Source organism: Salvelinus namaycush, chromosome 26, assembly GCF_016432855.1.
Source record: "Salvelinus namaycush isolate Seneca chromosome 26, SaNama_1.0, whole genome shotgun sequence".
In the NCBI taxonomy this organism is placed as follows: domain Eukaryota; kingdom Metazoa; phylum Chordata; class Actinopteri; order Salmoniformes; family Salmonidae; genus Salvelinus; species Salvelinus namaycush.
Window position 1 is genome coordinate 30147358 of NC_052332.1, and position 24907 is coordinate 30172264.

General features: G+C 42.5%; 1 protein-coding gene across 2 annotated transcripts in view; it reads right to left on the reverse strand.

The window, feature by feature from the left end:
* The window catches only part of LOC120021409 (kelch-like protein 13), a 70600-nt gene that overhangs the window by 43205 nt on the left and 2488 nt on the right, over window positions 1–24907 (reverse strand). The window contains exon 2 of one of the 2 annotated variants that reach the window (XM_038965167.1): window positions 21144–21217. In XM_038965167.1, coding sequence (XP_038821095.1) covers window positions 21144–21196 — 53 coding nt within the window. In that variant the 5' untranslated portion in view covers window positions 21197–21217. Of the gene's footprint in view, window positions 1–21131; window positions 21218–24907 lie in introns of both variants that reach the window. The other variant, XM_038965166.1, reaches the window with a different exon arrangement.

Here is a 24907-nt window from a genome sequence, read left to right on the forward strand (position 1 = left end):
ACAAACAGGGCAGTATCATAATTTTCACAATTTCAGAGTGTTATTTCGACATCATAGTGTGGAAATATCACCAAAAGACATTGAAAATCACATTTTTAACCGCACTGCCCCTTGAAGAAAGTCTTACTTGCCAAATGTCTATTTCTGTAGCAAAGGTTCATTGTGGCCATTTTGTGAAAACAGAGGTATGATTCATCAGAAAACACTGTCTGGGGGGGAGAGCAAGGACTCTGAATTGTAGACAAACCATTCAAGCATTATTACTAGCCTATTGTGTAAATAAATCCTGAGTATTGCATAATCAAATCACATTTAGATTGGGTTTTTGAGGGTGTGCTCTTCTCACTCTTCTCAACCGTACTGAATTGATATGCAGGGGGCACAGAACATGTAGGCTTAATGAGTGTTGGAGTGTTTTTGAAAACATTGGACAATCAAACCTAATCAAACAGGCCAAACTAGGAGAAATGTGGTGCTATTGTGTTTAGCTGTCTATCACGGTGGACTGGGGACGTCGTATGGCACTGGTGGCATTGCTGTACCTGCCAGGCTAGACACACTCACACCACTTAATAAGCCCATTCACTAAAGAACAATAATGTAAGATTAGAGTAAGATGCTTTTGATGAAACAAGGCTAAAACAGTTAAAAACCCATAAGGCTCCCCCCCAAAAAAGAGATTTCCTGGCCGGCTCTCTTGAAAGTAATGAGACAAAAATTAATGTGTGGTTAGACTAGCTACAGTTCAACTAGTCTACAAACCCCCCTGCTATGGTATGGGCCACTAGGTTGGAAACTCCACTTTTCTGGTTGCCAAGCCAGGATGATTATCACACAAGTCAAATTGGACTGTAGTGTCCAGCCTCATTGTAACAAGATAAAACAGTAGTGTCAAATTGGACTGTAGTGTCCAGCCTCATTGTAACAAGGTAAAACAGTGGTGTCAAGGGAACTGGGAGCAGTGGAGAGAGAACCGAAAATAGAGATACGGAGCAGCCATGATGGGTTAGGGCCAGCCAGCTACATTCCTCAGGGACTAGAGACCAATGTTTGCATGAGCTGATTCTGCCGCCAAATGCAAAGTCTTACTGCACAATATGCTTTCCAGACAGTTTATTACATGTTTCTTTTTTTCCACTTAAGTTAATTGTTTTCCCTCAGATGCCAGGAAAATCAGGACATCAGGTTGTTGTTTCTCCTTACGCCACCATAGAAAAATAATCCGCTTCCATTTCATTTCTTGTTGATCACTTTAGGCCTAATGTTTCATTAATATGATGTCATTTCAAGATCAGATCGTACAGCCTATACTAATTTGTCCTATGGCCTTGTCTTTCAGTGGTTAACATAGGGTCAAACAATCTTATGGACATTGGTTGAGGAAGACAGATGGGGAAATGTTTAAGAATGTTAAAATAGCACAAACCGCTGAATATAATTTCAGATTTTACCAGTGTCCTTGACGTGAGGATGAAATTAACTGTAAAGGACTTTGCATAGCGGCAAGGATAAACACCTGAAATTCCCAGTGAACTTCCATGTGTCTTCTGGGCAGTGCACCTTTGCCATTCCTTCTAAGCGTGAAATCTGCACTATGGGCAGAGGCTATATTTAGACACGAGTGGAATCACTGAAGGCAAACACACATACCCCTCTCTATAATAATCTCCAGCTAACACACATTAACACACACACCAGCTCTTCTTCTGTGGACTACAGGAACACGCCCCCATCCACATCAGCGGGGCTGCAGTGGAGCGGGTCGAGAGCTTCAAGTTCCTTGGGGTCCAAATCACTAAGGACTTAAAATGGTGTACACACCGTCGTGAAAAAGGCGCGAACAACGCCTCTTCCCCCTCAGGAGGTTGAGAAAATGTTTTGCTGCACTATCTACAGCTGCACCATTGAGAGCATCTTCACCTGCTGCATCACTGCTTGGTACGGCAACAGCACCGCCCTCGATTGCATGGCACTACAGAGGGTGGTGAGGACAGCCCAGTAGATCACTGTGGCAGAGCTTTCTGCCATCCAGGACCTTTAAAATCAGTGTGTGAAACGAAGCCCCGGAAAATTGTTAAAGACTCCATCCACCCAAGCCATAGACTGTTCTCTCTGCTTCAGCAAAGCAAGTGGCACCAGTGCATAAAGTCTGAAACCAGACATCCTGAACAGCTTCTATCCCAAAGCCATAAGACTGCTGAATAGCTAACAAAATGGCTATACGGGCTATCTGAGTTGGCCCTTGTTTTATTTTTGCACTGCCTCTATGCACACTCACAGGACTCTGCACACTTAAGAATGTTTACATATCTCGCAGTACTTATCTCATATGTATATACTGTATACTACACTATCTATTGCATCTTAGCCGCTCTGTCACTGCTCATCCATATATTTTATACTTATATATTCTCATCCCATTCCTTTACTAGATTGTGTGTATTAGGTTATGTTGTGGAATTTGTTAGATATTGCCTGTTAGATACTGCTGCACTGTCGGATCTAGAAGCATAAGCATTTCGCTACACTCACAATAACATCTGCTAACCATGTGTATGTGACCAATAAAATTTGATTTGACTCACGCACACTGACACTCCAAAAAACACACACACACACACACACACACACACGTATACTCACTCACATATAATCTTAATTTACGAAGCTGCTACTCTGTTCATCATATATCCTCATGTCTAGTCACCTTACCCCTATACCTATCTACCTCCATCACTCCAGTATCCATGCACATTGTAAATATAGTATTGGAACTGACCCTGTATACAGCTACTGACCGTGTACATAACTACTGACCCTGGAACTGACCCTGTATATGGCTACTGACCCTGGAACTGACTCTGTATACAGCTTACTGACCCTGGAACTGACTCTGTATATAGCTACTGACCCTGGAACTGACTCTGTATATAGCTTACTGATCCTGGAACTGACTCTGTATATAGCTTACTGACCCTGGAACTGACTCTGTATATAGCTTACTGACCCTGGAACTGACTCTGTATATAGCTTACTGGCCCTGGAACTGACTCTGTATATAGCTTACTGGCCCTGGAACTGACTCTGTATATAGCTTACTGACCCTGGAACTGACTCTGTATATAGCTTACTGACCCTGGAACTGACTCTGTATATAGCTTACTGACCCTGGAACTGACTCTGTACATAGCAACTGACCCTGGAACTGACTCTGTATATAGCTTACTGACCCTGGAACTGACTCTGTATATAGCTTATTGACCCTGGAACTGACTCTGTATATAGCTTATTGACCCTGGAACTGACTCTGTATATAGCTTATTGACCCTGGAACTGACTCTGTACATAGCTACTGACCCTGGAACTGACCCTGTATATGGCTACTGACCCTGGAACTGACTCTGTATATAGCTTACTGACCCTGGAACTGACTCTGTATATAGCTTACTGACCCTGGAACTGACTCTGTATATAGCTTATTGACCCTGGAACTGACTCTGTATATAGCTTACTGACCCTGGAACTGACTCTGTATATAGCTTACTGACCCTGGAACTGACTCTGTATATAGCTACTGACCCGGTATATAGCTTACTGACCCTGGAACAGACCCTGTATATAGCTACTGACCCTGGAACTGACTCTGTATATAGCTTACTGACCCTGGAACTGACCCTGTATATAGCTTACTGACCCTGGAACTGACTCTGTATATAGCTTACTGACCCTGGAACTGACTCTGTATATAGCTTACTGACCCTGGAACTGACTCTGTATATAGCTACTGACCCGGTATATAGCTTACTGACCCTGGAACAGACCCTGTATATAGCTTCCTGACAGAAGATGTCAGAGTGCTGTACAGAAACCAGTCTAAAACCCCAAACAGCAAGCAATGCAGAAGTTAGCTCTTATTAGAAATGTATTTATTTCACTGTACTTTTGCCCGTGACATTAAAACAAAAAAAACACCCTATCCCTGTGGTAGATGTTAAACAGGCATCCCTATATGCTACTCAGTCTCCATGTTGAAAACGGCCATATCTAACGTTAGAGACAAAGCACTATATGCAATGGTAAAATATGTAGGTCTATATCCCTGTATGTTAGTTTCTCAATCCATATGAATCATCTTTAACCTGATGAGGACAGAGGGCGCTGTTGTCACTTTGGGGGAAAAACGTGCCCAATTTAAACGGCCTCATACTCAATTCTTGCTCGTACAATATGCATATTATTATTACTATTGGATAGAAAACACTCTCTAGTTTCTAAAACCGTTTGAATTATATCTGTGAGTGAAACAGAACTCATTTGGCACAAACTTCCTGACCAGGAAGTGGAAAATCTGAAATCGATGCTCTCTTCTGGGTCCTGCCTATAAATGGGCATGATACCTATTAGTATACATGCACGTCATACACCTTCCCCTGGATGTCAAGATGCAGTGAGAGAAGAAATGGAGTGTTTATCTTGGTCTGAGATGGAATACGTCCTCTTGGAATGACGTGTCACCCATTCATGTTTTCAGGAAGGCGCGAAGTTGGACCTGGATTTGCCTTCTGAATAGCTGTCGTTATAGGCGACTACTATCTCCGGCTTTGATTTTATTTGATACATGTGACAATATCATCGTAAAGTATGTTTTTTCAATATAGTTTTATTAGATTTTTGAAATTTATTCGGGACGTTAGGCGTGTTGCGTTGTGTGCCTTTGTTCAGAAAGGAGAGCTTCGCGTCACTTGGCCAGTGTGCTTGCTAATTCAAGAGGGAAAAACGATGTTCTAAATCCAAACAACGACTGTTCTGGACAAAGGACCCCTTGTCCAACATTCTGATGGAAGATCACCAAAAGTAGGACCCATTTTGTGATGCTATTTCATATATCTGTCGAACTGTGTACTAGTAGTTTTGCGCCCAGGTTTTGGCCACTCTCTCGCTATAACATAAGCCTTATGTCGTAATGAAGATATTTTTAGAATTCTAACACTGCGATTGCATTAAGAACTAGTGTATCTATCATTTCCTATACAACATGTATTTTTTTGTAATGTTTATGAATAGCTATTTGGTCAGAATAGGTGAGAGTCTAATAGAAATATCCGCACATTCTGGGAAAAAGAAGCTACGTTAGCATAATGGATAACCACTGATTTCAGCTCTAAATATGCACATTTTCGAACAAAACATAAGTGTATGTATAACCTGATGTTATAGGACTGTCATCTGAGGAAGGTTTATGAAGGTTAGTGAAAATTAATATCTTTTGCTGGTTTATTCGCTAACGCTAACGTGCCTATTGCTATCGCTAACGTGCCTTGATGAATGAATGCGGTAGTGTGGTAGGCTATTGTAGTAAGCTAATATAATGCTATATTGTGTTTTCGCTGTAAAACACTTAAAATCTGAAATATTGGCTGGATTCACAAGATGCTTGTCTTTCATTTGCTGTACACGATGCATTTTTCAGAAATGTTTTATGATGAGTATTTAGGTATTCCACGTTGGTCTCTATAATTACTCTGGCTGCTTCGGTGCTATTTTTGACGGTAGCTGTGATGGTAGCTGCAATGTAACTGATTTATACCTCAAATATGCAAATTTTTCGAACAAAACATAGATTTATTGTGTAACATGTTATAAGACTGTCATCTGATGAAGTTGTTTCTTGGTTAGTTAGGTTGGCTTTGTGCATGCTACCTGTGCTGTGAAAAATGTCTGTCCTTTTTTGTATTTGGTGGTGAGCTAACATAAATATACGTGCTGTTTTCGCTGTAAAACATTTTAAAAATCGGACATGTTGGCTGGATTCACAAGATGTGTACCTTTCATTTGCTGTATTGGACTTGTTAATGTGTGAAAGTTAAATATTTCTAAAAAATATATTTTGAATTTCGCGCTCTGCCTTTTCAGTGGAATGTGGGAGGAGTTCCGCTGGCTGAACGCTGGAGCAGTAAAGGTTAAACTAAGTCTCCCATGTGAGAATTGGTGGCTCCAGGACTGTGGTCAAGTCCATGTCAATTCAATTTAGGATACAAAAATAAATGAACTCTTTTGATATACAATTATGCGCAAATGTTCAATTTGAATTACATTTAGAAATGTACTGTGACTGTAAAGGAATTTTTCCCATGATGTCATTCTGGTTTTGGGAAATATTAGCCAAAACATTACAGGCAGAGACTTGATGTGAATCCGTATGTAAACTAATGCACATTAAGACTCAACCATTTTTCTTTTAGAGATTTACCTGCCATTCCATTTACCTCAAACCCTGAACACTAGAACACTGAAGGCATATTCTTGGTGCTTTACCATGTAAATATAATTGGGTTGATGGGAAAAATCAAACATTCTATGCATCTGCAACGCATTAGGGAGTTCACTTAAATAGGGCATGGATGACCGCAATGTAAACAAACTTACAGTATTTGCATCCACTCAGGAGGCATAGAAAGTTTATAGAAAGTTAAGGTAAAATGTAGACATTTTTATGTCAATAAGCCTAATGTTACTGCATGCAATATCTAATGTAAATGACGCATCTACTGTATGGTAAAGCATATATCGAGACCATCTCATTCATTTTGCAATAAAGAACGAGCAAACAGAGCCTGAAATTCCACTAGAAATATGAGGATAAAATGAAGCCAAAAATCAAACACACATTCATCAACTGACCATTAGCCTTTCAATCTAGCTTTAACTAAGAAGCAATGTACCAACGTTCATTTTCACTTGCCAGGATTGACAGCACTGATACCGTCTCTGCTCCTGAGGATGCCAGTCCTCCAAGACAGATTAATGTACACTGTCCTCCAAGCCAGATTAGGACAGGTTACTACTGTACACTATCCTCCAAGCCAGACTAAGCCAGGTTACCGTATACTGTCCTCCAAACCAGATTAGGACAAATTATTACTGTACACTATCCTCCAAGTCAGATTAAATCAGGTTACTGTACACTGTTCTCCAAACCAGATAAAGCCAGGTTACTACTGTATACTATCCTCCAAGCCAGGTTACTACGGTATACTATCCACCAAGGCAGATTAAGCCTGGTTACTGTACACTGTCCTCCAAACCAGATTAAGCCAAATTACTGTACACTGTCCTCCAAACCGGGTTAAACCAGGTTACTGTACACTGTCCTCCAAACCAGACTAAGCTAGGTTACTGTACACTGTCCTCCATGCCAGATTAAGCCAGGTTACTACTGTTTACTATCCTCCAAACCAGGTTACTACTGTATACTATCCTCCAAGGCAGATTAAACCAGGTTACTACTGTATACTATCCTCCAAGACAGATTAAAACAGGTTACTACTGTACACTGGTTAGGAAAGATACTCTGATCCCTGCCATTTACCTAGAGCTAGCCTAGCAGGGTGACTGGCAGAGGATGATATGGGGCTTCTCGCCCAGAAAGGAGGAGATGGAGGAAGGAGAGCCTGGAGGGACCCTCCATATTCTGCCCTTCCCCCCTCCACAGCAACAGACAATAGCTCCTAAACCAGGGCAAGCCTGACGCCCTGACAAAGGAAGGCAGGCTCCTCCTCCCAAGCTTGCTGTGGAAGGCCGACAGTCCTTGCAGGTGGAAAAACACAGCCCCAGAGAGGGCGGAGAGGGGCAGTGGATGTGGTCCTTGCCCCAGAAAATTGTAAAATGGGCCACGTCCATGGATAATAAGCCATACTGCTCTAGAGGACAACGTTCCGCTAGCTGGCCAGTCAGCACACCGCTATAGAGGACAGCGCTCCGCTAGCTGGCCAGTCAGCACACCGCTATAGAGGACAGCGCTCCGCTAGCTGGCCAGTCAGCACACCGCTCTAGAGGACAGCGCTCCGCTAGCTGGCCAGTCAGCACACCGCTATAGAGGACAGCGCTCCGCTAGCTGGCCAGTCAGCACACCGCTATAGAGGACAGCGCTCCGCTAGCTGGCCAGTCATCACACCGCTCTAGAGGACAGCGCTCCGCTAGCTGGCCAGTCAGCACACCGCTATAGAGGACAGCGCTCCGCTAGCTGGCCAGTCATCACACCGCTCGAGGACAGCGCTCCGCTAGCTGGCCAGTCATCACACTGCTCTAGAGGACAGCGCTCCGCTAGCTGGCCAGTCATCACACCGCTCGAGGACAGCGCTCCGCTAGCTGGCCAGTCAGCACACCGCTCGAGGACAGCGTTCCGCTAGCTGGCCAGTCATCACACCGCTCTAGAGGACAGCGTTCCGCTAGCTGGCCAGTCAGCACACCGCTCGAGGACAGCGTTCCGCTAGCTGGCCAGTCAGCACACCGCTCTAGAGGACAGCGCTCCGCTAGCTGGCCAGTCAGCACACCGCTCTAGAGGACAGCGTTCCGCTAGCTGGCCAGTCAGCACACCGCTCGAGGACAGCGTTCCGCTAGCTGGCCAGTCATCACACCGCTCTAGAGGACAGCGTTCCGCTAGCTGGCCAGTCATCACACCGCTCGAGGACAGCGCTCCGCTAGCTGGCCAGTCAGCACACCGCTCTAGAGGACAGCGTTCCGCTAGCTGGCCAGTCAGCACACCGCTCTAGAGGACAGCGTTCCGCTAGCTGGCCAGTCATCACACCGCTCGAGGACAGCGCTCCGCTAGCTGGCCAGTCAGCACACCGCTCTAGAGGACAGCGTTCCGCTAGCTGGCCAGTCAGCACACCGCTCGAGGACAGCGTTCCGCTAGCTGGCCAGTCATCACACCGCTATAGAGGACAGCGCTCCGCTAGCTGGCCAGTCATCACACCGCTATAGAGGACAGCGCTCCGCTAGCTGGCCAGTCATCACACCGATCTAGAGTACAGCGCTCCGCTAGCTGGCCAGTCATCACACGCGGCACAAAGGAGGGTATTAAATCGACACACAACAACACTCCCATCATATTCTGCCCAATTAGGCTGCAATGAGAGAGGGGGACTCCCCATACCCCAAAATAATACACCACAACTGAACTGAAATCTAAAACTGAAAATACACCACCACAGCATGCTATGAATGGAATTTTTTCCTTACTCACATATAGGCAGGAGAGAGCGGTGAGGACCTGGATGTCTTAAGAACTTGCACTGGGAATTTCCAGCTGACAGGAGAACCGCTTTTCCATTTTAACGGCATGTTGTCACCAGCACGGAGCTACAGCGCAAACAACGGCAAAGAGCATTTCCATGAAAAGGCTTCCAGCGAGGGCTTCCATCCCACTCTGCCCACAAGGATCAGAGGCAGGTAGAGCAGCAGCGACAGCGGTGGAGTGGTACAGGCAGCAGCAGCAGCGCAGGCTACACCGGCTTATGACACTAACGGTAGCAGTGGTAGCAGTGAGAAGAAGCCAATGGATCCTATCTCCTGTGTCTACAGGGGCAACGGCAGCTCACAGTCATCTCTGTTAGAAGGGAAAAATCCTCCCGTCCTTTGAGGCTGCTCTAGCCCAGCAGCTCAACAACAGTGCCACCTTGTTAAAGGAGCGGCGACTGCAGTGCTGGGCTTGTTATAGTGAGGGGGGAGGTGGAGGGGAGAGGAGGGATGAGTAAGAGAAAGGGAGGAGAAAAACCCACAGCACTGAGCAGAGGCTTAAATACAGTAGCTAGCGTCTCCCCACCCTCAGGAGAGCAGTGCCTAAAATACCACTAGTTTACACTGGGAAATAGAAAGGAACGTTTGGTATTTCTAACCAGCAATCCATTAAGTTAACATCCTCCCATTTATAACTAGTAATAAAACCTCTACAGTGCGACTTCGGATACACCCACAAAGGCTAGGAGGCTAGGTGTAATTCCATGTGGGAGAGAGAGTACATCATAGGAATAGAATTATATTTCTACGGACAACTTGTCCCTCTACACCTTTGGAGGGAATGTTTATTCTCCACTCCGGACTTTAATCAAAGATAAAATGTGCAAGCATGGCAGATTGTGTAGATATACAATGAAGATCTCATTCCACTGGACCCTTGCAGTTAGATTGTCCCCACATAGTGTCTACTGCATGGCCGTCATCCATGGTGCCCTCTTATCTAGCAGGAACACAGATCATCTCAATTGCATACTCCTAGCGTCCTCTCTCCTCGTCTCCTTCTCAAAACCCATTGGATCAGAAAGTCAAAAGGGGAGGGATCTCTGGCTTTCTAATCCAATGGGTTTTGAAAAGGGGACAAGGAGAGAGGATGCGAGGAGTATGCAATTGAGATCTTCCCACAGTGTGCAGTAAGCCACGGCCTTGCCTGAGGCAGCTAGCTGATCAAGATGGATCACTAAAACACCTTTAAACCTCAGATCAACATTCACCCAAGCACTAAGAGAAAAATACAACCATGAATAGAGCACTGTGCAGCTCATTTCCACGATTACAGTCTCTCTCGTCCAAAGAGCTCTGAAGGCCCTGTCAAGAAGTCATTTCCTGTGTGCTACTTCCTTTTGACAAGCCCTCTCTCTAGCCCTTTGTTTCAAATCTCTTCTACTCCCATCGTCATGAAAAACGACCTATTGTGGAACTTCTAAGAGTGCCAGCCTCAGCCAAGCTGGGACCCCTAGTCACCCCACTCCTGCTTTCTCACTCTGGAGCTTAAGGGAATGTCTTCCAACCTGCCCTTAACCCCTCCCTCAAGGTTGACTCCTCACTATCTCATCCCATAACTAGGGAGAATATCAACCAATAGAACCACTGCAGGTAATTTCATTGGAGCCATGATGTCTTGGGCCACTTCATCACTATGAAACTCTTTCAACAGAGTACACAGCCTGGTCTCTCAGGCAGGGTAGTCATGTTCTCAGTCTCTGTCTGTGGTTTCAGAGGATGACGGGGAGAATATGTTTATGGGTGCAGATTAAACTGTATGATGGCGGTAGGAATGAAACAGACAATGGAAACCAGGGGATTAAAAACCCCTTTGTCAGATGAGTGGGGATGGCGCTGAGCCAGATGTGAGCACATAAAAATTATGAATATGCGTCTGTCTGAGTGAACAAAGCATGGCTGAATATGTTCATTTGTACCTGCTCCTCCTCCATACAAAATACAATTAATATCAGGGTGAAAAAACACACCACGCCTGTCTCTGGATCAAAAAACTGAGCTGTGTGTGCATGTTATACTGCCCTGTACTACAGCCTGAGCTCTGTGTGCATGTTATACTGCCCTGTACTCTGTGTGCATGTTATACTGCCCTGTACTACAGCCTGAGCTCTGTGTGCATGTTATACTGCCCTGTACTCTGTGTGCATGTTATACTGCCCTGTACTACAGCCTGAGCTCTGTGTGCATGTTATACTGCTCTGTACAACAGCCTGAGCTGTGTGTGCATGTTATACTGCTCTGTACAACAGCCTGAGCTCTGTGTGCAGGTTATACTGCCCTGTACTACAGCCTGAGCTCAGTGTGCAGGTTATACTGCCCTGTACTACAGCCTGAGCTGTGTGTGCAGGTTATACTGCCCTATACTACAGACTGAGCTGTGTGTGCATGTTATACTGCCCTGTACTACAGCCTGAGCTGTGTGTGCAGGTTACACTGCCCTATACTACTGCCTGAGCTGTGTGTGCATGTTATACTGCCCTGTACTACAGCCTGAGCTGTGTGTGCAGGTTATACTGCCCTATACTACAGCCCGAGCTGTGTGTGCAGGTTATACTGCCCTATACTACAGCCCGAGCTGTGTGTGCAGGTTATACTGCCCTATACTACAGCCCGAGCTGTGTGTGCAGGTTATACTGACCTGTACTACAGCCTGTATCTAGGGTACTAAAGCTGCTCCTCTTTATTTAGATACAATCCTAAATCAAAAACGGAGGGCAAACATCTAAACATGGTACTGGATCTGTCATGAAACCAGATAGTCCTAAATGTAGAGTTGCCCATTTAAAAAGACTAAGCTAGTTAGGCCAATGCAATTTTGCAATCATTGTATGTTTCATCATGAAACACTTCCCTTCTTCAAAAACAGAATGTCATCTGAACATCTATTGAAGAAACTGCGTCATTATTACGTCGTTTGACTTCTGCCCTGGAAGCCACAATAACTGAGCAGTATTATGAAGAACAAGACAGGCTGGGAACAAAGAGGGGAGGCAGCACTGATAGCCTAGTCCTCAATAACCAAACTCCTCCAGCTTTTAGAGTGAAGCCTGACAATGGCTGCTTTTATCAGAGCCTTGGTGAGCATCAATCTGTGGACTTCTTTCAGAAGCGATTAGGGTCGTTGGGGGGAGGGGAGAGAGACAGCGCGAGAGAGAAACAGACAGACTCCTGAGCTATGCAAACACACTGACCCAACAGCCCTGGATGACAGGAATGCATCCTCACTGTGCTGTAACACTGCTATACTCTGTCTCACTTTAACGCACACCCCATCACTGTTCTAACAGAAACACACTGGACTAAAATAACACATACACCATATTAAAAAAAGTGTTGACCATCTACACATTTTCTTGTCCATAAGATTGTTTTGCATTGTGTTTGGTGCACCTTGCCTTTGCCTGACATTTGTACTGGCCATTGGGTGTGGGTTCATGCCTGTATGAGCATAAGGGGAACAGACAGCCCTCGTGACTGACTGCAGAACAGACAAACATATACCATCTAGTGGACACAGAGGGAACTGTACTGTCTAAACGCCATATACCCCCTCAAGCAAGCAGCTGACTGCGCATGCAGTTACCACCACACAGTGTGGCTCCTCATCCATCCTATCTCTGGCCCGATCAGAATTATCAAAACCTTCATCTCATCTGACAGTCTATCCAGCTGTCATAGGATTGGTAAAACAGTGCTGAGGAGTATTTATTTCTTTAATAAAGCCCTTTTGTGGGGAAAAACTCATTCTGATTGGCTGGGCCTGGCTCCCCAGTGGGCTGCAACCCTGTCCAGTCATGTGAAATCTATTCATTAGGCCTAATGCTAATGTATCTATTTCAATTGACTGATTTCCTTACATGAACTGTAACTCAGTAAAATCTTTGAAATTGTTGCGTTTATATTTTTGTTCAGTATAATTGACCGACGTCGGTTCAATCATTTGAATTCCACTTCGTGCTTTTTTTTCTGTGAGATCGATGTACAGTTTTTGTAGAGATAAATCAGATCAGCCTGAACTGTGCAATGTAGCAGGGAGTTGAAGTTTCCAACAAGCCAATATTCTACATAGTTTAGCGCTGAAAATGTGGTAATTAACTACAATGACCATAATCCATTGCACACACGCATAAAAACTTGTCAGTTTGTGCGCAGCAGACACGGAGACTGAGATAACGCACTATCGAGAGAAATATAAAGCAGTTGCTTCACGAGCCTGAAAATACATGATCTTCTAAGTGATTGATAGTTGGTATAGTGGTTTTGTCATACAGCATAGGCAGCAGCTCTATAGAGATGAGATGATGACTTGGAATTAAATAAAGTAATTAAACAAAACAAATGTAATATACACAACATCTGAAATATTTTTAAAAAGTAATGTGAATGACTTATAGTTAATAAGTGATAAGCTGTAATGGGCAGTCACTACCATCATGGGACTTTTATGAATTGTTTTATTCTGTGTTACGGCATTGAACCCACATAACGTATAGTGAATTTAATGTAAAAAAATAAAATCTAAAAATCAAAACCGAAAACCGTGATCATTTTTATATAATCTAACTGAAACCGAACCGACATGAAAAAGTATGAATGGCTCAGCACTATCCAAATAAGAACCATGTAAAAAAAGCAAGAAAAAAAAGCAAGTGCCCTGAACGTCATGTTCCAGCTATGAAACAGCGCCTGGTTTGTTTCACATTTCGAAAGGCTTGGCAATTATCAGAAAATAATATGCATTTGTCGTTATCAAAGCGTTTCTGGGGTGAGAAATAATCCTGCTGAAAGTGCTAGTTAAGAGAAACTCACCACGTGTAGAAAAATCAAAGACTGAGGTAGAGAGCAACAAAAGTTTGCCTGGCCTCCAGCAGGTGCTGAAGGCTGAGGACTTCTACTGAGGAGTGCAGAAACAGCAGCAGGCAGGCAGGGCTGGAGAAGGATGGATAGAACCGTGCTCAAAGCCCTACAAACATCTACCATAAGAACACTCTCTATGTATGCCTTTTCACATTCTGTCTTTTGTCATGATCCACTTTCAGCCAGACAATACAAACTCTGTGTAGTCCTAAATAAAACAAGCCAGGGTGTAGTACAATAGAACTGCTACTAGAATTAGGCTTAGCTGGGTAATGGTTTACTGATTAATGTTTAACTTTTCACATTAACGGTCAAGGAAATGCATCTTTCTTACACATCTTAAATCGGATGAGATTAGCCTCATCTGTATAATCACAGACAGCCAGTCAGAGAATACGGCATACAGACTAGAGGTCGACCGATAAATCGGAATGGCAGATTAATTAGGGCAGATTAATTAGGGCCGATTTCAAGTTTTCGTAATAATCGGTAATCGGCATTTTTGGACACCGATCATGGCCGATTACATTGCACTCCACGAGGAGACTGCGTGGCAGGCTGACTACATGTTATGCGAGTGCAGCAAGGAGCCAAGGTAAGGTGCTAGCTAGCATTAAACGTATCTTATAAAAAAACAATCAATCTTAACATAATCACTAGTTAACTACACATGGTTGATGATATTACTAGTTTATCTAGCTTGTCCTGCGTTGCATATAATCGATGCGGTGCCTGTTAATTTATCATTGAATCACAGCCTACTTCTCCAAACGGGTGATTTAACAAGCGCATTCGCGAAAAAAGCACTGTCTTTGCACCAATGTGTACCTAAAACATCAACGCCTTTCTTAAAATCAATACACAAGTATATAATTTAAACCTGCATATTTAGTTAATATTGCCTGCTAACATGAATTTCTTTTAACTAGGGAAATTGTGTCACTTCTCTTGCATTCTGTGCAACAGAGTCAGGGTATATGCAGCAGTTTGGGCCGCCTGGCTCGTTGCGAACTGTGTGAAGACCATTTCTTCCTAACAAAGCCAAGTTTAACTTTTTATGGCTGCAGGGGCAGTATTGAGTAGCTCTGTTTAAGGTGCCCATTTCAAACGGCCTCGTACTCAATTCTTGCTCGTACAATATGCATATTATTGTTATTATTGGATAGAAAACACTCTCTAGTTTCTATAGCCGTTTGAATTATGTCTCTGAGTGGAACAGAACTCATTCTACAGCACTTTTCCTGATATGGAGTGAGATTTCAGAAATGTTGGCCTCTGGTCCCAGGTCAGTTTTAAAGTCCCTGTAAATCCTATGAGGATACAAACACTGCCCACGCCTTCCTCTAGATGTCAGTAAGAGGTGACAATTTGAATGGAGTCGATTGCGCAATCAGGGCCTGTATAAAAAGCCAAAGACCGGATGTACCGTTCTTTTCCTGCTGCGCCTGACGCACGATGGACGTTGGACCTGCTCTCTTTCCAAGCTTGGGTTTAGCCAGTAATATTTCGCCGGTCATGTTTTTACTCGTTATAGGTGTTAAAGACATCATAAGGTAGTTAATTTAAACCGTTTTATAGCAATTTATATCCGTTTAGTGCGATTTTGAGGCAATTCTTAGTGATGCACTTTGAAGCTTTGGGCACGTTTCCAGTACCGGTCGAACGTTAGTGGGCATTTCGACGGACAAGAGGACATCTTTCGACCAAAAGAAGATTAGACCCAAGAAAGGATACATTGCCCAAGATTCTGATGGAAGATCACCTCATAGTAAGAAATATTTAAGATGATAAATCGTTGTTCTGTCGAAAATTTTTAAACGCATATTCCGCCATTTTCTTTGGTATAGCTTCGCTTGGCGAACCCTGTATTGCACAGTAAGGATAATTTTAGAAATGTAATTCAGCGATTGCATTAAGAACTAATTTGTCTTTCGATAGCTGTCCAACTTATATTTTTTTAGTCAAGTTTATGAATAGTTAATCATGAGACAAGATCACTGTCAAATATGGCGCCCGACATTTTCAGGCTAGTTTTGCTAGTTTTGTCATTGTATAACCACGTTTTTTTGTGGCTAAATATGCACATTTTCGAACAAACTCTATATGTATGTTGTAATATGATGTTACAGGAGTGTCATCGGAAGAATTCTGAGAAGGTTAGTGAAAAAATTAATATATTTTGGCGATGATTACGTTATCGCTCTCTTTGGCTAGAATCAATGCTCTGGTAACGTTTGCACATGTGGTATGCTAATATAACGATTTATTGTGTTTTCGCTGTAAAACACTTAGAACATCTGAAATATTGTCTGAATTCACAAGATCTGTGTCTTTCCATTGCTGTGAGCTGTGTATTTTTAAGAAATGTTTTATGATTAGTAATTAGGTAATACACGTTGCTCAGTGTATTTATTCTAGTCGAGTTGTGATGGTGGGTGCAATTGTAAACTATGATTTATACCTGAAATATGCACATTTTTCTAACAAAACCTATCCTATACAATAAATATGTTATCAGACTGTCATCTGATGAGGTTTTTTCTTGGTTAGTGGCTATCAATATCTTTATTTGGCCGAATTGGTGATAGCTACTGGTGGAGAGAAAAAATGGTGGACAAAGAAAAATGGTGTCTTTTGCTAACGTGGTTAGCTAATAGATTTACATATTTTGTCTTCCCTGTAAAACATTTTAAAAATCTGAAATGGTGGCTTTATTCACAAGATCTGTATCTTTCATTTGGTGTCTTGGACTTGTGATTTAATGATATTTAGATGCTACTATTTAATTGTGACGCTATGCTAGCGATGCTAATCAGTGTGGGGGGGGGTGGGGGATGTTGTCATAGGTGTACCGACCTCGGGCTTGCAGCCATAAGGGGTTAACAAAAACGCATTTGCGAAAAAAGCACAATCGTTGCACAAATGTACCTACCCATAAAAATCAATGCCTTTCTTAAAATCAATACACAGAAGTATCTTTTTTTAAACCTGCATGTTTAATTAAAAGAAATTCATGTTAGCAGGCAATATTAAACTATGGAAATTGTGTCACTTCTCTTGTGTTCATTGCACGCAGAGTCAGGGTATATGCAACAGTTTGGGCCGCCTGGCTCGTTGCGAACTAATTTGCCAGAATTTTACGTAATTATGACATAACATTGAAGGTTGTGCAATGTAACAGCAATATTTAGACTTATGGATGCCACCCGTTGATAAAATACGGAACGGTTCCGTATTTCACTGAAAGAATAAACGTTTTGTTTTCAAAAGGATAGTTTCCGGATTTGACCATATTAATGACCCATGGCTCGTATTTCTGTGTGTTATTATATTATAATTAAGTCTATGATTTGATAGACCAGTCTGACTGAGCGGTGGTAGGCAGCAGCAGGCTCGTAAGCATTCATTCAAACAGCACTTTACTGCGTTTGCCAGCAGCTCTTCGCAATGCTTCAAGCATTGCGCTGTTTATGACTTCAAGCCTATCAACTCCCGAGATTAGGCTGGCAATACTAAAGTACCTATTAGAACATCCAATAGTCAAAGGTATATGAAATACAAATGGTAGAGGGAGAAATAGTCCTATATTAACTACAACCTAAAACTTCTTACCCGGGAATATTGAAGACTCATGTTAAAAGGAACCACCAGCTTTCATTTGTTCTCATGTTCTGAGCAAGGAACTTAAACGTTAGCTTTCTTACAAGGCACATATTGCACTTTTACTTTCTTCTTCAACACTGTGTTTTTGCATTATTTAAACCAAATTGAACATGTTTCATTATTTATTTGAGACTAAATACATTTTATTGATGTATTATGTTTAGTTCAAATAAAAGTGTTCATTCAGTATTGTTGTAATTGTCATTATTACAAATATATATATAAAAAAAAAAATCAGCCCATTAATCGGTATCGGCTTTTTATGGTCCTCCAACAATCGGTGTCGGTGATGAAAAATCATAATCGGTCGACCTCTAATACAGACAGAGTTAGGCTAGGTCACAGGGATCAATTCAGGGCAGTACAAAAAAGACCTTTGACAAAACCAATCGTCACACTGTATGTGGTTGAGGACAGAAGTAAGAGTCGGCTTTAGAAAATACAGATTCCCCCCAATGTACAGGGTTGAATAGACATTGGATTTAGGTACTTGAGTTCATATGTGGGCAGCAGAAGCGTAGAGCCGCATACAGATGTAGATTTGCCAATTGGCGGGTATCGATGCAACAGATGGAAGCTGGTAAAAGTGAACATGGGGGAAACAAACCTTGCCAACAGCACACGTTCCCATGAGCTTGCTATTAAGAGTGCCTAGAAGAGTCAACTGTCCACCTCAAAAGAAGGTTTGCAGCAGTCTAGTGTTTGCTGGCCAACAACTGTGGCATTAGGAGTATCAACTTGCCAAGTGACGCACTGAAATGTTCCTGCCTTTTTGGTACATTGTTACTACCTCCATCTGGACATGAAATGTACATTATAGTGATCCTACTTAAATTGAAAAGACACTTTGCTTAGCACAGAATGAAAGACAGAAATAAAACGCCTCAACTCCCACAATATACTCGCTAAAACCCAGTCAAGCTGCTGTATGGTTTATTCATTACAATAGCACTCAAAATAGTGATGGTGGAGAGCTGAAGCTACTGTTGGTTGGGAGGGGAGGAATGATGACAAACCCATTATGTCAATAATAATTGCCAATCTGTGTGTTTGATTAAGCCATCAACCCCTCCCCCATCAGCTTGTAGTCTACTCTCGCTCCACTGCACCACGTTGTCCAGTCCAGAGGCACGCTCTTTGGCCAAAGACTGCCACTGCCTAGCAACTATTCCTTGATGCTCGTTAGGAGGTAGCAAGCTGCGTGACAACAGAGGGACATGCTGGTCCAGTAGGCTTCGGTGGTGTCCAGATTTTCATAGATTTTCATGCTGTTTCTATACCATACCGGGGTATACTGTATTACCGGCAGTGCAAGTCTTTCCAAACTTCCCATAGCGGACAGTAGCTAAATGCTAACAAGCGCAAGCAAACAAACTAATTGCAAGGACAGACAACCCAGCTTATTATACAACTATCTCAATAGACTACTGAAAGTTTGCTACAATCACAAAACAAATAATTAAGGGGGGTGGGGGGTGGGGGGGGGTGGGGGGTGAGGGGTTGGTGTTGTACTGTTTTTGTTATATCTGAAAATCTATAAATAAAGTTCAAATATATAAAATAATAATAATTAGACAGCAGGGATCTTGATCCAGGAGATTGACTGTCTCTGCTGTAATCAAGAAGCTTGATCTTGAGCAAGTTAGCTACTTAGCTAGCAAGTTAGCAAACCAAATGCTGGAGCCCTGAGCTGTAGAGAATCTTAGATAGTTAAACCTATAGTTATAAGATATTTAGCTGGCAAACAGTTGTAGTGAATTTCAATTGTAACTTGATCACCTCTCTTGCACAACAGTGGATCGTCATGTCCCAAAAGATTCCGTTTTCTCTTTGTTAACAAACCTACCATGTGGCTGGCTTAATCAGCTGCTTTGGGGAACAGCTTCATAATGAAACAATAATGCAACAGGTGAAATGAAGAATGCGATCTGCTTTATCTATTAACCTAGCGCACAAGTCGACTGCAGGTATTTATTTAAAAATAAAGAATAAGCTAGAAATTGTTTCAACGGTATTGAAAATCATACCCCTGTATACCGCCCAAGTCCAGGGCTCTATCTACAGTGTATAACAATTGTACTGGCATATGCGGCTAAATATTTTTCTGTGGGATGTGGATTTTTTTTTATTTAGGCGCACCAGTGAGCCTAGAAAATGTACAATTCTAGCTTTATTACCTCAAATATTTTTCATTGTGCTACTAAATTTCTATGTGTGCGTGCCTACAATTTTAACTTAGGCGCACACGTGCTCCTTGTAAAAAAGGTCAGCGTAGAGCCCTGCCCAAGCCTATGGAACGGCTGCCTCAAACTACTGCTTAGCTTCAAAAGTACTGGACACAATATAATAAGGAAATACAAACTTTATAAAAGGGAAACAATAAAACCACACGACTGAAGCATTGCCCATTAAGATCGGTTGTTGTGGTTATGGTCATGGAAATGGCTGAAGGCAGGATTAGGTTAGACATAACAGCAACTTGTTTTGGTGGAAAGAAATACAATTTGTTAAAAACAAAAAAACAGTATACTTGAGTAGTCAGAGCTCATCATTCTAATAAACCATAGGTCAAAATGCACTGACACAGTTTCTAGTCAGAGCTAAATCTGTAACATTGTGTCATGAAAGCATTTCTAGTTGAGGCACTCCACTAAAATCTTCATGAAGTGCTCCGAGAAGACAAAATCCCTGAACAGCTGCAGCAACACACAGGAAGGCACAAAGGACAGGGGCTTAGAGAAGCCTCGCTGACACTACACCAGAGAGGACACAGAAAAATACAGTCATGAGAGCAGCAGAATTTAAAATAGTCAACAGTCATGATGTTGTGAGTAATCTCCCCTGGCTCTCCACAATCACACAACTTCCTAATTCATTACCGTTGACGATAGTAACTGGCTTACGGATAAAAATCCACTCACAGCTTGAAATAAGGCATTAGTCACTTGGTACAAAAACAACACGTCCCAAAGAGGGGCCTGGAGACAGGCCCAAAGAGGCAGCCATTTACCCAGCAACAGGGGGACAATGACAGCCCTCTGACAGACTGAGTCATGGATACACGCTGTAACCCAACCTGAATCACTGCTGCAGCATCGTCAACAGCTAAGTTAGCCCACACACACACACACACTGAGCTGCATGAACACTCCATACTGAGTCCATGTCTTTAACTCACTTTAAAGATGTAATCAGGCAAGTTAAAGTTAAAACAGAAACAGAATATTGCAAATGATGCAAGAGGTAGAAACTCAGATTATCAAAAAGGAAATATTATTTTTGTTTAAAACCACAATTTCTATCTCTGTCCGTGAGAGAAAGCAAGCAGACCTGACAAAAATATGAGAGAATAAAAAAAATGTCATGTCGTTAGACTAACTTCATATATTAATTAAGAGATGAGAGAATTACTAACGTTACATGTTCACACATAACATGAGAAAACCCAGAACGGCTAAAATGAGCCACTTCAGAGGAAAGTGAGGAACGTTGAATGATTGTGTGTATAGATGTAGAAGAAATTTTGGACATACATTGCACAGTACCTGTCGTGCAGTCCGAGGGACATCGTCTCCCCTCTGTGTACAGGGTGCTCCATGCCCTCGCCAAAACCACACCACTGAAAAACAGGTGAACAATACATTAATGATATTGTCAGGGCTCTTCAAAGGTCATTTAGGTGATAATACAATCATCAACCCCTTCGCCTGTACACATGAATAGCCTAAAGAAAGTTTGTGGAGTGTTTGGAAAATCTAAGACAGGTTCAGTTCTATCCCACTTCTCCACTGTCACCTTCTGTCCCAGTGAAAGCCGAAGCTCAGGGCTGCGAGACCGCAAACTGGAAATGGGAGATGGACAATCTACACTACTTTAACAGTTGTCACAGTGCTACCCCCCTTGCCAACACTGACTGACTCCTAGCCAAACCCCGTTCCCCTGTTAAGTTTCAAAGTCATAAAATGCAATAGGCTAATCCCTTCCTGTAGTGCATTTGTTTTCAAACTCGCATTATAAACCGGGTAGTTTGGGTCCTGGATGCGGAATGGCTATAAGACGTAGTATATTATATACAAAAATAGGTGTTTACTGTTCTATTCATGCCAGTAACCAGCTTATAATATCAATAAGGCTCGGGTGATATACCGTAGAGGTTCCCCCCCCCCCCCCCCCCCCCCGAAATACCAATGCCACTGCTTATAAGTTAAGTATTACTATAAAAAATCTAAGGTGTCAAATAAATTATATCCAGGTCTGGGCTCCAGCTATGCATTTGGTTTGATAACTTGCTAGCTAAGTGGCTAGATGTCAAGATCAAGCTTCTTGGTTACAGCAGAGACATTCAATCCCTTCCTGGATCAAGATCGCTGCGTCCAATCATTTTTTGTAGAAATAGCACCCCTTGTGTGCACTTTAGGTAATACCGTATACCCCGGTATGGTACAGAAACAACATGACCATATGAAAATCTGGACACCGCCCATCCCAAATAAGGCACCTCAGGGTATAACCCTGCACGGGCATGAATTTTAAGCCCGCGACGTTCAGGCCCTACCCAGGCCCAATAGCCAAATGTAAGGCCCAGCCTGGAACCCAAAATAACTTCCTCCTTTAGCAAATCCATTATAAATGTCGGGCTCGTGTTGGGTAGCAGAGCTCTACCTCGTGGTTTATGTTATTAGCAATATTGCTCAAATATAGCCGTTCAAAATTCTACATTTAAGACTTTGTTGCATTTTATTTCATCTTTATCCTAATTAATCTCATTATAAAATATTTTCAATAAGAGAGATAGGGTTGACCAAGTGGCACAGTGGTAGAGGCGTCACTACAGACCACGGTTCGATTCCAGGCTGTATCACAACCGGCCGTGATTGGGAGTCCCATAGGGTGGCACACAATTGGCCCAGTGCCGTCCGGGTTAGGGTTTGGCCGGGGGAGGCCATCATTGTAAATAAGAATTTCTTCTTTAACTTCTCTAGGGTAGGGGGCAGCATTCGGAATTTTGGATGAAAAGCATGCCCAAATTAAACTGCCTGCTTCTCGGGCCCAGAAGATATGATATGCATATAACTGGTAGATTTGGATAGAAAACACTCTCAAGTTTCCAAAACTGTTAAAATAGTGTCTGTGAGTATAACAGAACTGATTTGGCAGGCAAAAACCTGAGAAAAATCCATTCGGGAAGTAGTTTTTTTGTTGTTGGTTTTATAGTTTTCTATTCAATGCCATTACAGTATCCATTGACTTAGGACTCAAATTGCAGTTCCTATGCCTTCCACTAGATGTCAACAGTCTTTAGAAATTGTTTCAGGCTTGTATTCTGAAAAAGGAGGTAAGAGCAGTCTGAATGAGTGGACCCTAAAGTGTCACAGAGCTTTTTCATGCACGCGACCGAGAGAGTGCCTTTCTTGTTTACCTTTTATATTGACGACGTTATTGTCCGGTTGAAATATTATCGATTATTTAGACTAAAAACAACCTGAGGATTGAATATAAACATTGTTTGACATGTTTCTATGAACTTTACGGATACAATTTAGATTTTTTGTCTGCGTTTGAGCCTGTGGATTACTGAAGAAAACGCACGAACAAAACAGAGGTTTTTGGATATAAAGAGACTTGATCAAACAAAAGGAACATTTATTGAGTAAATGAATGTCTGCTGAGTGCAACCATATGAAGATCATCAAAGGTAAGGGATTAATTTTATCTCTATTTCTGACTTGTGTAACTCTTCTACTTGGCTGGTTACTGTTTGTAATGATTTGTCTGCTGGGCTATGTTCTCAAATAATCGTAAGGTATGCTTTCGCCGTAAAGCATTTTTAAAATCTGACACCGTGGTTGGATTCACAAGAAGTTAATACTTAAACCTATGTAAAATATGTTTTGTTTTCTGAATTTTTATCATGAGTGTTTCTGTATTTGAATTTGGCGCCCAGCAGTTTCACTGGCTGTTGAAGAGGTGGGACGCTAACGTCTCAAGTACCCAAGAGAGGTTAACTGACTTGCCTAGTTAAATAAAGGTTAAACACTTGACAATTAAATTTTGTACAATTAAATAAGCAACAAATATTTCTCTCCCAAATTTCCACAAGGCCAGGTGGACAGAGCTCAGCTCTGCCTCCTCTCTTTTTCCATTTATTAGCGGCGTGAGCATATGGCCTTTCTATTAATATTTCAGACTCATATTTTGGGGCGTTGTCTGCCATCTGTCCTCCCTGCACCCCACTGTTCAGCTTGGTCATGATTACAGTGGAGATCAGATGGGGTGATAATTGCAGCACAGTCTGTGTGGATAGTTCAGTCCACAGGACCACACCAGGGGTCTACATAGTCAGACAGAAGGACATAGGAAGAAAGGTGACAGAAAATGAAAAGCGAGTAGTTAATATAGTGGTTAGTCTGCTACCTGTAATAAAAGGTGACAACACCTGTGGCTTCCACACCATCCGAGCTAATTTTAGGTGAGCATAGTGGCATTAAAATTGTACAATTATGTAGCTACATTGCATATCCTAATGACTTAAAGTAGTAACAGAAATCTCTTCCTACCAGTCAGAATTCAGAAGCATATCAAAGTAGCTGGAGTTGTCATACACGCAGTGCAACAGGGGCTGGGGCATGACTTTAGTCTAGTCAAGCTGAAATGCAATTGGTTGGAAAAGACCAGTCCACGACCGGTGCCTAGCCTAATTTGCCTAAATAAAAAAACTCTATGAAGATTGAAATTAACTCTCGTCTCTTGCTAAACAAAATGCCTCCTGATCTAGAAAGTTTCCATCTGAGGACATGATTATAGGTCAGGCTAAGCCAGGAGAGGGCAACCTTGAAGAACTAAACTACTAGGCCTAGACGGGACAAACAAGGTTCAACCATGATCCTCCATCTAGAGAGGCCAAAACACAAAGCCAAGCAGTGGCCATCTTGAACATGGCACATTACTTGTTATTTGTAGCAGGTCAGTGGCAAAGGGCCCTTTGTTTGACTGTGAACAATGTGTAGACTATTTTCTCCAGTCACACTCAGGGCAAAGAACACAAAAACACATCCAATATGGCCAACATAGAGAAAAACTAAGTCTGGCTTAGCAGACTAAACACCACTCCATGGAGAAGGAAGTTTATGATAACTGCACCAACAGAGTGAAACAGAGACCAGGCTTTGTGGGATCTAGCTCCGACTACATCGATTCACCCAAGGTCAAAACTTTCAATCAGGAAATGCCTACACTATACCTATGTTTGTCATCTGTACTTGCATGCCTTTGTTTGCTGAAATTCATACTTTGAGATTCAATTTACACA